Source organism: Oppia nitens, unplaced genomic scaffold (genome assembly GCF_028296485.1).
Source record: "Oppia nitens isolate AA-2021 unplaced genomic scaffold, nextdenovo-longstitch-racon4-pilon3 scaffold3_pilon_pilon_pilon, whole genome shotgun sequence".
Lineage (NCBI taxonomy): Eukaryota > Metazoa > Arthropoda > Arachnida > Sarcoptiformes > Oppiidae > Oppia > Oppia nitens.
Genome location: NW_026533221.1, coordinates 4,104,136 through 4,116,150, shown reverse-complemented (window position 1 = coordinate 4,116,150; position 12,015 = coordinate 4,104,136). Strand labels below are relative to the sequence as shown.

Sequence of the window (12,015 nt, the reverse complement as noted above, 5' to 3'; positions counted from 1 at the left end):
AAAAATAATTTACCGGTAATGTCATTCATTATCAAATAATTGATTCTTTATTTTTTAAAAAAAATTACAGTAGAATTCAATTTCAAAAATAAAACAAAATTAATTTAAGAGTAAAATTTATAAAACAAATGAATTCTAGTCATTAATAAAAACTTTGGTATATTTACATAGTATTGAGGAAAAAAACAATTCTAAAAATAACTATAAAATTGCATTTTTTATTAAATAGCAAAAAACATATAAATATTTATAGTTTGATTAATAAAAATGCAAATGAAATAAAAAATTTTTGATAAAAATAAATAAATTTTTGATTCGTATTCTTAATATTTGACAATATATTTCCCTAATTTATTAGCGAAAAAAACAAATTATATTATAAAAACAATGTTCATTAGAATTATAATTCAAAATCATTATTTTTTAGATGAATAGATTTTTTTATAAATTTATTATTTAATGTTACTTAATGTATTTAAATTGTATATAATATAAATATTAATTTAATAAAATTAATAATAGACTCATTACTAAAAACAAATCTCAAAATGTTTTCCGATGGACAGCTCTTTGTCCCTCTTCATCAAACTCTTTACGTGAGACCCACATGCGTTTGAAAGTGTCGAGACTGGCGAGGATTGAGCCGCCAATCCATGTCGAGTATAGCCGTTCCTGAGGCGCACTAATTCGTATCTTAAGGTCTTTTGGGGCCATTTTTCTCACTTCATTGAGCAGACGATCACCGAAACCTTTGAATAAAGTACTTCCACCGCTTAACACAATATTTTGATAAAACACTTTTCTGAGATCTAAATCGGATTTCTGTATACTATAAACCAAAACTTCGTGAACGCCTTCAAACTCGTAACCGATAAGATCGGGTCGAAACAGTATTTCTGGTGCTCTCATCCGTGGACCGGCACTTATATCAACATTGCTGCCATCGGGTAATACATAAGATGTCTTTTCAATGTCTCCGCCACCACTTGACGAGTGGTCATCAAGTGCTCGCTGAGGGTTTGCTGTGAAGTAACATATTTTTTCTTTAATACTTTTTACGACTTCAAACTCTGCCGTCGTATTAAATATTAGGCCTTCTTTTCGTAATAAAAGTTTCAAATAACGGGTCACATCTCTGCCGGCAATATCTGACCGGACTATAGACAACGGGAGAGCAAAACCTTCATAAATTGGTACGGCATGTGTCACACCGTCACCCGAGTCGAGAACAACACCAGTTGTCCGACCGGTTGCATACAGACTAAGCACTGCTTGCATTGAGATGAAGAGCGCCGGAACATTGAATGTCTCGAAGAATATTTCAGCCGCTTTTTCACGATTTCGTCGCGGATTTAATGGCGCCTCTGATATAGACACACAAAAATTAATACCGATATTAATATCACAACATATTAAGTATTAGTGTGGGAACAGACCTGTTAGCAAAACGGGATGTTCTTCAGGGAATGTCTGTAACTGTTCCTTAGAGTAGATATATTGCCAAATCTTCTCCATTTCATTCCAATCCGTGACAATTCCCTTCTCCATCGGATATCTTAATGTAAGTAAACCTCTGTGTTCTTCAGCGCGACGACCTATCCATAGATCAAACAATTATAAGCAAACTATTAGACACCAAACAAGTCATATAACAAATATGGATAACAAACCAATGAAAGTGTCGCCTTCAAGAGCACCGGCCATCACACGCACGTGTTTAGGACGTCCGACCAGATTAGAGAAAATACATTTCGGGATCTGATCGCCGGCGAAACCGGCTTTAATTACACCTAAAAACATGAGATGAAAAATTAATTTGTTAAATACATCTGAGGTAATACAGTGACACACATACCCGACCCGTTGTCGATCACCACCGGCTGATTGACCATTACATCCAAATCCATAATTACTGATTAGTTATGTCTGCAAAAAATGATTGACAATCATATGATATGTTAAATACATTTTATTAATCACTAAATATGTCCACAATTTTCGTGAGATATCACTCCTATGTCTCACTCATTATAATGAGTGACAAACAAATACTTACCAATACTTTCAATGATAGCTCTATAATGTTGTCAATAATATACTTAACATTTGACACAAACTTAATGTTTGTTTATATTTATATCCAGAAAATTGTTTACAAAACTATAGATTATATTATTATTATTATTATTATTGAATATACGGTATAAACGACTTTACATTCAAAAATCAATTCAATTATAAATCAGTCAAACATTTCAATTGAAATCAACAATAAATCAGTTCACAAATAACGTATATATTGTGTCAGTAATATAAACAGTAAATTGTTTGTCAAATACTATAATTAAAGTAAATATACATTTTGTCCCCCATTTTCTTAGACATACTCTTACTTTAATTTTTTAGACAACCCTTTCTATAATATATAACGTTATTTTTGTTACTCGACTTCAATTAGATATAACTTTATTTTAATTGATTTTAATTTATAAATTAAATTTGTTTTATTTTAATATGAATTATAATAATAATAAAATAATAGACAAAATATATGTTTTTTTTAAAAAATCTATTATAAAAAATATTAAATTAAAGCATTTATTTGCTTATCGGCTGTCAATTGAATGACACATTAGATTCCAATATTAATAATACATATATTGAGTACAGTTTGTCGTCACTAATGTATTATATATTATATTAACACTAAATGTTTGTCAATATTATGTTTGTTTGTTATGTTATGGCAATCGAGTGATTGTTTCGTAAACAATGTATTAATAATAATAATAATAATAAATGTTTGGATAAATGACGACCCGATCGGACAGTTTGGTCGACCACTTGAGTGCTGGTCATGAAGTGTTTGTCCAACAATTGTGTCAAATATAAACATTACTTAATATAATAACTGAAAGCCAATTGAAAATCAATACTTAATTGCAATTCATATTAATGTATAAAAAATGATAAAATTATTTGTCAACAAAAATGTCGTGAATTTATAGTGCAATACAATTGTGACGACAATTGGGAGCCGACGGGCCATATGATGGACGACTTGACAGTACCATTGGTTATGGTTGCGGCCACTGTATCGCTCGTAGCGTCACTTATGGTCTGCATTTGTCGCGACAAACCAAAGACAACATCGGCGCTAACTAATGGCCACAATTTGTTACCACTTAACTCCATTCGGTCCACCGATTTGGCCAACAATCCCGAACTAATCCGATACAATGGAGGCACATGTATGGCCACTGATGATGTTGACAGCCATTTGCGACATAATCAAAGAGCTCTTCCCGATATACCACTGGCCGCTAACTCATTACTACACATACCTAACAATGAGGTGAATCGCGAAACTCTAGACACTATTGATGGCAAACACGCAGAGCTAAAGAGTCGGTCAACTAAAGCAAGAGCTCCACCGCCACCAACACATCATCGGGTTGTTTCATCTCCATTAGTGGCCACTGACGATGATTTGCATCATTCGTACGCCAGAATCAAAGACAATGCAATCATCGACTCGTCAGAGAATGAAACGGATGACTACTCAGACTCACAGTTTTATTCAGCTGTCGTTACACACAATAGTGACCACTCGTGTCCACCGGTGCCCACCAAACGGTTTACGAATGATCACAACAATGACATTAATTATATTTCTTCAAATCCTTCGACATCGCGAGCCGGACAAGACATGCAATATATGGGTTCACCAGTTCTTCATCGTCTACACCATCTTAATGAAGAGCAATTTCCTCATCTACTTGTTGATGAAAATCCTATGGATATATCAAAAAGTGAGATCTCATACAATACTATTTCAGTTCGGGAACCGTTAGCTAAAGTGTTAGCCGAAAGGGCTAATTCTGAGCATCACTACAATGAAGTAGAAGAGGAAAGAGTTTCGTCGTTTTATGAAGAAATCGCTGGTTCAACAGCCTCTTCAGTCACTTACTCTAAGATTGGAGACAATATAATATTGAGTGATAATTCTTCGCATAAAAATTTAGGACAAAAACTGCCAAATATAACAAATGGTGTACCAATTGGTCACTTATATCCATTGGAAGCATCGACATCGAGTTCTACTCAACAGTCATTTACTAATATTACTCCTAATTGTGATTTACGTTTAACTAACAATTATCCAAAAGACTTGTACTCATCAGTTGACAAAAAAATGAAATCAAAACGAAATAATAGACAAACAATTCATTGTATACCCGATTCAGATAATGAATTTGACAATTTGTATGCAAAGGTACAAAAACACACCAATAATATGCCAAAAGAGTCTAATTTTTATCCACATCCGAGACCATCGAGTGTTAGTGATGTCGACCCAATGCTATTGTCAGATAATGGCATTCCTCCACCACTCCCACCACCACTTAAGTCATTTCACTCTACAAGTCAGTCAAGAAGTTCGCGAACCATCTCTTTATATGACTCATCAAATTCTGCCACAAACTCTCATACGGGTTCACATCAGAGAAGATATTCCTCTGGTACTCAATCAATAAACACAACTGATTGGCATAATAGAGATGTAGGTAGAGATATGAACACCGATTACTTTACATATGGAGCTGTTGGTGGTAATGAAGTTGAATTAGAGAGCGATCCCGGATATGAAGTCATACAACGAAAGAAAACCAATACCACAACATTTGGCGCTCCAAACACAATGGTTCCAATGGCCATCACTCATGTTAATGGAATCAATTCTCCATCAGATCCAGGATATGAAGCAATCCGTTACGATGAGTCTGATAACGATCCTAATTATGAAGTGATCGTCAAAAAAGTCAATACAAACTCACAGACCGTTAATATATCTGATCCGGGATATGAAGTGATTATTAAAAAAGAATCACAAATTACACCAAAAACTCATTCGCCTTGTTTTGAGTACAATATTAACAGAAATTTAAGTGATGTGTCCTCTGAACCGGGATATGAGAGAATCAGGTATACGAAGAGATCAGTCGATCAAATAGAGTCCGAACCAAACTATGCTTCCATTATGAAGAATGAGGACTTGTATGCACAGGAAGAAGAGGATGAGACCATTAGTGAGCGATTATGACTCAAATGACTCACAAATATATGTATAAAACAAAGATTTTATATTATAATATAAATTATATATAAATATATATAATCTGTTTAAACACTTAAGTTTTATCAAACTTTAAAAATAGCTTTTAAAGCGTTTAAATTTATAATTTGTTTTCTATTAGCATTCATTAATGATTTAATATTTATTAACTTATTATTGTATTAATTATGTGTCATTCAATAATTTTTTGCTTAAGCTTTTAATACTTATTATTATTTTAAGAAATTCAAGTCAAATCTCACATTTAAAAAAATATTAAAACTGTTAAACTTAATTGAAATACTACTTTTGTAACTAAATTATGTAAATATACAGTATATTATTAAATATATATTTTCTGTGAAAAATTTTAATCAAAAAAAAACTTGAAATTAAGTGGTTGTTTATATACTATATTTACAGTATTTTATTTCGTGCCATAAAATTCTACTTTTATTTAATATTTTGAACTATACTTTAATTGTTAATCTTTACATAATATAAACAATTTTTGTTTGTTTGTATATTTTTTATCGATAAATCAACAAAACTTATTATTGACTCAAAAAGTATTTCATTAAAATAAAACCTTTGTTTTTTTGTAAATTTATTTGTTTCCATATATTTTTCACTTTAAATCGATAGATTATAAATGAATTTAAAATATATTATAAAATATGAGATTTTTTAATTAAAAAATAATAAATAAAAAATAATGACTAAAATGAATGTAAAATTTGTTATTTCTTTTTCTTTCCTAAAACTTTCATCAAATTCTTTGACATATAATATGGCTTTTCATGTGAGCCATCGTTGCGCTCACAGTCCTCAAGAAAACATAAAAACAGTGTATCGACAGCCATACTGTAGACACTGAAAAAGCTACTGGCGATTAGGTATGTGCCAAATGTTATCACCTAAAAGTATTCAATATGTTTAGTACATCATATGTTAATATATAACAATTGTATTATACTGTAMTATACTGTACATACAACTATAGGAACCCAATAATAATTGAGAGTCGGTATGTCTAAAAACTCTAGTTTGTGGCTAAAAGCGTAAAACGATAGGATAGCCATACTTGATGTGACAGTTAGTTTGCCAATAATTAGTAACAAATCAGTTACTTTGTCCAAAACCGTGGCTCTAATAATAGTGAAATAAATAAATAAAAGTTTGTTAATTATTGAACAGTTGATGGGATCAGTTGGGTGACAGACCGGGTAGCGTTTCTCAAGATTAAAAGGAATCCGTCTTTAGCTGAAGTACAAAACCCATTGCCGTAAACAGCAATCATTATATAAGCGTTTTTATTAATATATTTCATAAATATCTCCAATAACCAGAACCAACACCGACAACAGCTTTTTGATAATAAATTATTTAAATAACATTATAATTAACGACATATAAGTCACACAAAAAATTAAAAACAAAATGTATACCACATCACAACTTTTACAAAGCAATTGTCCGCATATTTCTTGCATTTTTCATTGATATATTCAATAATAATTCTAATGAATCTTATTGTTGCTATAAGTAGTGAACCCAATGCAACGGAACCGGTATGATATCTGAATTGAATAAATACAATGTATTATAATTAGCTGTTTGTGAAAATAATAAGATTATTTAAAATTATAATAATATAAATAATAATAATAATAATAATAATAATAATAATACCGAAAACAACGATAAAGTCCTCCAAATACAGCAAAAAAGGGAACGCCCTGTGGTTTCTTAAAAACCCAATAATATGAGGCAAAGGCACCGGCAAGACTTACCTGACCTATCAATCAGATAATTGTATTAATTTCAATAAATAATTTTTTTAAACAAAATTCCTATAAAATAATTAAAATATAAATGAAAAAGACATACCAACACCAATAACAAAGAATAAACCCCAAAGCAGACCAAACAAGTTGTATAAATGAGCCGCAAATATGACATTACTTTCAAAGTATTGAATAAATACACAACTTTGAGGATCAGAATCTAATATCAGCTGTATTTTTCAATAAATTAAAATTTACATTTCAATCGTTTTTTTAAATAAACAAATTCATACATTTGGATGACAATCCTGACCAGTCTTTAAGTTCTTATATTGGGGACGGGCTGAGGAGGCTATCAATATAGCAACGGTCGCCCAATAAGATATTACAATCAATTGCATCAAATAAGGTATGACTGGAAAGAAAAGCGATGACTTCACACATGAGACAGCTCTGAGATTTGATTAAAAGTTAGCATTTTTTAAAAACAATTGACTGTAAATGACTCGCACATACCTACTCGCCTCCACTATCAGAGCTATGGCTAACTTAATTCGTTTTCGAAGAAATAATAGGACAAGGATTAAGATGAATAATACAATGGCACAGATTATGCTAAACGCAAACCAAGTGTCCCGATTGGCCAGATATGAGTCTAAATTGTTGTCCATTGACTTTCGGAAATCATAGTTTACTGACTTCTTAGATGAGACATTGACCAGAGGTTCAGCAGTTGTTTCTGATGACAGTGTAGTGTAACGATTGACGGCATAATAGAGACCACAAGAGTTGAGAACAATTACGGCAAGAATTGAAAACCAAATCATTAAATGTGCGAACCATTGCATACATACTATCCATAAAAACGATATTAACATCGCTAATCCAAAACCACTATTATGTAATAATGATAATAATGATTATTAATTTTAAAAAATACAAATAATTTTTATTACATAATAATCCAACTAAAAGTTTGTCTTAAATCCTGTATTATTTTGTAGCCAACTTGTTGAGCATTTAAAAGTAGTACAATAGCTCTAAAAAATAGTTAAATATAATTTATATATATAACATAATTTTTTAATTAGTTAATATAATATTATTACTGATTTGTGTCTTTAATTTTTTTCAAATCAATTGCCGTATTAGTGTTGTCCATCAAATTGCCGCCACTAGTCATCTCATCTGTCAGAATCTGACCACTCATTGTCAGTAATGATGGTATACACCGACCGGCAAACGGTTCACTCTTGAAGTAAATACCGGCGCATTTGTCATCATTTATCAATTGCTTAAAGTTTTCATTTGTTGCCGTTATATTGTATTTACATATAATTAAACTTTTGTATCTCTCATCTAATCTATTTAATTGGTATAATGAAAATGTTTGTGTCGGACATTGCGATACACAAACCTATGTTTTTTTTGTTGTTAATAAAAATAAAATAAAAATCTATTTAATTATATTATTAATATATTTTTTCTTGTATTTATTAAAAAACAAAAAATACCTGGGGTGTATCGCATCGATCAAAAATTTTATGGTTTAAATTTTTGGCACATTTGAGCAAATTGAAGAAAAATAAATAAGGCCTATCACTGTATAGGAATTTAAATATATAGCTTTATATTAATAACTAAATTAAAAAATATTTAACATTTACTTAAATATATATATATATATTTACTGATATTGGCCGCGACCGCAAATATCGCCGTACGAATCGGTCGGATATATCAATTTCTCGGGATTTCCATTAGAATACCCTATTTTTTATAAGAAATCAACAATTGATTAAACATAATTAAAATATTACAATAGTTAATATCAATAATAATAATTGTATTATAGTATACAATTACAATTATAGTATATTATAGTATAATAATTATACCAATGAATGCAATGACAATCCAACCAGAGATGAATGCAATAAAAATGATAAGAAAGAAGATATCAGTACAGCTTCTCTTATCTGTCGGACCATTAAATTTGGGATCGTATGTAAAGGCGTCACCTTTTTTATCAATAAATTACTATTATATTATATCTACTGTTTTTTGTCTATATTTTTTTAATCAATTTTTTCATTTATGATTAATATAACTGTAATAACTTATATCTGATAAACCATTAATATAAGAAATTATGTATATTATGTTTATATACTGTATTAATGCTTATAAATTATTTTATCGTATAAACTCTTTTATATAATAATTTTTTTTGTATTTCCTATTATTTAATTAATTCAAATACCATATGAATAATTCACCAAAAAAAACTAACTAATAGTACTGTATATTCAATATACTACTGTACTGTATATCTGATAAAAGTGGACTAAAATTAACACCCGATATGTAACTAAATAAGGAAATGTTTCCTATATTTGACATAATATGCAAAACACATTTTTGCTTTAATAATATTTTTAATGATATTTGTTTGCAAATAAATATTTATTCAAATATCAGTATATATAATTTTCAGTATATTTTTCTATTATTGTTTCGTTTTCTTAATATAAACTTTTTTACTTTATTATATTTATATAACTCTACAAAATGTAAATTAAAAATATTTAGATTTTTACAATAATTTAAATAAATTATGTAAAACAATAGTATTTGTTGCTATGGTTCATTTTACTTTTAATACTATTATAATAAAACAATATTTTAATCTAGCAAAATACATATTGTATAAATAATAGTTGTATATAAATAAACAATTATATGTAAATTTAATGTTTCATTGAAAAAATAGACATAAACTTGTTTTGTTGTCAATTAATAGAATTTAATACACATTTGTTTATCTAACACATAATCAATAACATTTCAATATACGGTATTAACAATAATATAAGTTTCTACTGTATATTATTCAATAGATTCAAATATAACACATACAGGCTTTTTGATTGACATTGTATGTCCAGGATCAAAAGTTATATATAATAAACATGGTAAGTTTAATATTTATATTAATTATATATAAATAAAGACTACGCTTTGATGTGTTTGACTACAATTTTAATTTCAATAAATATTTCTTATGATAAAAAACAAATGGAAAAGTTAATTATAAGATAATAATAAAAATTACACAATTAGGCAAAAAACAAAACAATATTATATTACATGTCTATATATCATATATCATTAATTTAGCTAATAATTTGTGTATATTTTTAGTAATATTTAAAATATTAAATAAAAAATATATTCTTTAAATTATAAGTTGAAAACATAATTATTAAATACTTTATTTAAAGTTTAATAAATTTATTAATGGAAACAATTTCATGTTATAATAATTTAATAAAGTCTAAGTTTTTGTTAATACATCAAATTATTTAGTTATTTATTTTTTAATGTTATTTAATACATGTAATAGTTATCTGTCCCTGAATTTCAGTTTCTTTAATTATATACTATAATTTAATGATGAAATTAAAAAAAAAAAACAAAATTCAATGCATTATAAAGTTATAAACAATTAATATAAATATAAAAGAAAAACTAGAAATAGAAAGTCTATTAAATGAATAATAAATTGACACACATTTAAGTAATGAATAAAATGAGTTGTTTTTATTTTCAAACATTTAGAGATGAATATTAACTATCAAACGTTTTGTGGCAATGAAATATAGTACATAAAACTGTTAAATTATTATAAACTAATATATAATATTATCTAATATTGTATTTCAATAAAATTTAGGTTATATAGAGTAATACAGTACATGTACTGGCTTATATTATATTAACGTTTACACTAAATTATACATTATATACAGCATTTAAATATAAAAATTAGTTTACTGTATGCAATGCAGTACTGTTTAATACTGTATCATATATTTCATTACAAATTGCAAGACATTTAAAATAGTTTTAATAACTTATTGATTGATTAATTAATTAATTTTATTGATACAATTATTTATAGATTTTTATTCAATTTTAATGACAAATTTTGAAATAAATCATTTTATATTTGTTTATTTTAATTTCAAATAGTAATTGTAATTTTTTAAAATATGATCATTTCTATAATACTATTAATTTAAGTCCTAATTATTCATTTATTACATTTACTTACATTTTAAACATAATTTTAATTTTAAAATAGTTGTTAATTTTTTAAATATAATAATTTGAAATTTATAAAATTAATTAAAATTAATTACATTAAACTTAACATTAAATTTTTATAAGACTTACCAAAATTGCCTTTTGTTTGATTAGTATCATTAATACGATTATTTTTTGGCATATTTTAAATGATAAACAATTGATTTCAATGATTACTTCCGCTATCTATGATAACTAACCACTCATTGAATCCGACAATACATACAATGCTATAAAATAAACAGTTTTTGTTTCAAACAAATTGATTTCAATAAACTTTGCTTTTCTAGCAAAAAAAAATTGATAAAATATTTTTTAGATGTGAAATACAAATCATATATTACTAAATAAATTATTTATTTAAATAACAAAATATTAATAGTATATTAAATATAAGATGATATTAATATCACATAAAAACTTAATTATTTCACATATTAATGAAAATAGTCAAAAACAAACTAAACTTTGTATATAATGAATTGAAAACTAATTTTAAAAAATAACTTTTACAGTATTTCATGTGAATATATCTGATTACTTGTATACAGTAATACAGTATTAATATATGGCATTGAATGTCAATATTGATAAAACAGATGAATATATAGACACCCAAACAATAAAGTTTTAGATTTGTTTTAAAAAACTCAAAATTACTGCTAAAGGACTCAACTCATTCATGAAATAATAATATATTGTATAGTAATTGAATTGAATGAACATAAAAGTTTGTAATCATTTTTTTTAAAGGACTTTCCAGTAATTTGAAAATTCAATTAACACACAGAAAGTTGTTTTCAGTTATTTTTTGACACAACCAATACAACAGGTCTATTCATATGTATAACAAGTAGTTTATTATTACTATATTAACATTAATTATTAAAGTGTGAATAATATTGTATATGTTTTTTATATTTATATAATCACAATAAATAAATATATATAGAAATATTATAT

General features: G+C 27.3%; 3 protein-coding genes across 3 annotated transcripts; 1 reads left to right on the top strand and 2 right to left on the bottom strand.

The window, feature by feature from the left end:
* Window positions 1–493: 493 nt before the first annotated feature.
* LOC128958732 (alpha-centractin-like) lies at window positions 494–2,276 on the bottom strand. The gene is made up of 5 exons (XM_054304652.1): window positions 2,057–2,276; window positions 1,856–1,926; window positions 1,671–1,790; window positions 1,437–1,595; window positions 494–1,364 (listed from the first exon to the last, which is right to left on the bottom strand). The coding sequence occupies exons 2-5, from the start codon at window positions 1,905–1,907 to the stop codon at window positions 544–546; spliced, it is 1,152 nt and encodes a 383-aa protein (XP_054160627.1). The 5' UTR covers window positions 1,908–1,926; window positions 2,057–2,276; the 3' UTR covers window positions 494–543.
* Window positions 2,277–2,741: 465 nt separating this feature from the next.
* On the top strand, window positions 2,742–5,129 carry LOC128958723 (uncharacterized). Its single transcript, XM_054304640.1, has one exon. It carries the CDS (start codon window positions 3,050–3,052, stop codon window positions 5,102–5,104), a length of 2,055 nt encoding a protein of 684 aa, XP_054160615.1. The 5' UTR covers window positions 2,742–3,049; the 3' UTR covers window positions 5,105–5,129.
* Window positions 5,130–5,818: 689 nt separating this feature from the next.
* Window positions 5,819–11,376, bottom strand: LOC128958722 (choline transporter-like protein 5). The gene is made up of 14 exons (XM_054304639.1): window positions 11,143–11,376; window positions 8,802–8,924; window positions 8,595–8,673; window positions 8,418–8,505; window positions 8,013–8,320; window positions 7,860–7,943; window positions 7,420–7,797; window positions 7,197–7,356; window positions 7,007–7,133; window positions 6,809–6,914; window positions 6,565–6,696; window positions 6,340–6,483; window positions 6,112–6,265; window positions 5,819–6,033 (listed from the first exon to the last, which is right to left on the bottom strand). Exons 1-14 carry the CDS (start codon window positions 11,192–11,194, stop codon window positions 5,857–5,859), a joined length of 2,112 nt encoding a protein of 703 aa, XP_054160614.1. The 5' UTR covers window positions 11,195–11,376; the 3' UTR covers window positions 5,819–5,856.
* Window positions 11,377–12,015: the final 639 nt, after the last annotated feature.

Excerpts from the sequence above, each read along its gene's own strand:
- LOC128958732 (XM_054304652.1), bottom strand. The coding sequence starts at position 1,907 with ATGGATTTGGATGTAATGGTCAATCAGCCGGTGGTGATCGACAACGGG. Across the intron at positions 1,791-1,855 it reads GGTGATCGACAACGGGTCGG|GTGTAATTAAAGCCGGTTTC; the intron begins GTATGTGTGTCA and ends TCATGTTTTTAG. Across the intron at positions 1,596-1,670 it reads TGAAGGCGACACTTTCATTG|GTCGTCGCGCTGAAGAACAC; the intron begins GTTTGTTATCCA and ends ATCTATGGATAG.
- LOC128958723 (XM_054304640.1), top strand. The coding sequence starts at position 3,050 with ATGATGGACGACTTGACAGTACCATTGGTTATGGTTGCGGCCACTGTA.
- LOC128958722 (XM_054304639.1), bottom strand. The coding sequence starts at position 11,194 with ATGCCAAAAAATAATCGTATTAATGATACTAATCAAACAAAAGGCAAT. Across the intron at positions 7,798-7,859 it reads ACTTTTAGTTGGATTATTAT|TGGTTTTGGATTAGCGATGT; the intron begins GTAATAAAAATT and ends ATTACATAATAG. Across the intron at positions 7,357-7,419 it reads CTGATAGTGGAGGCGAGTAG|AGCTGTCTCATGTGTGAAGT; the intron begins GTATGTGCGAGT and ends ATCAAATCTCAG.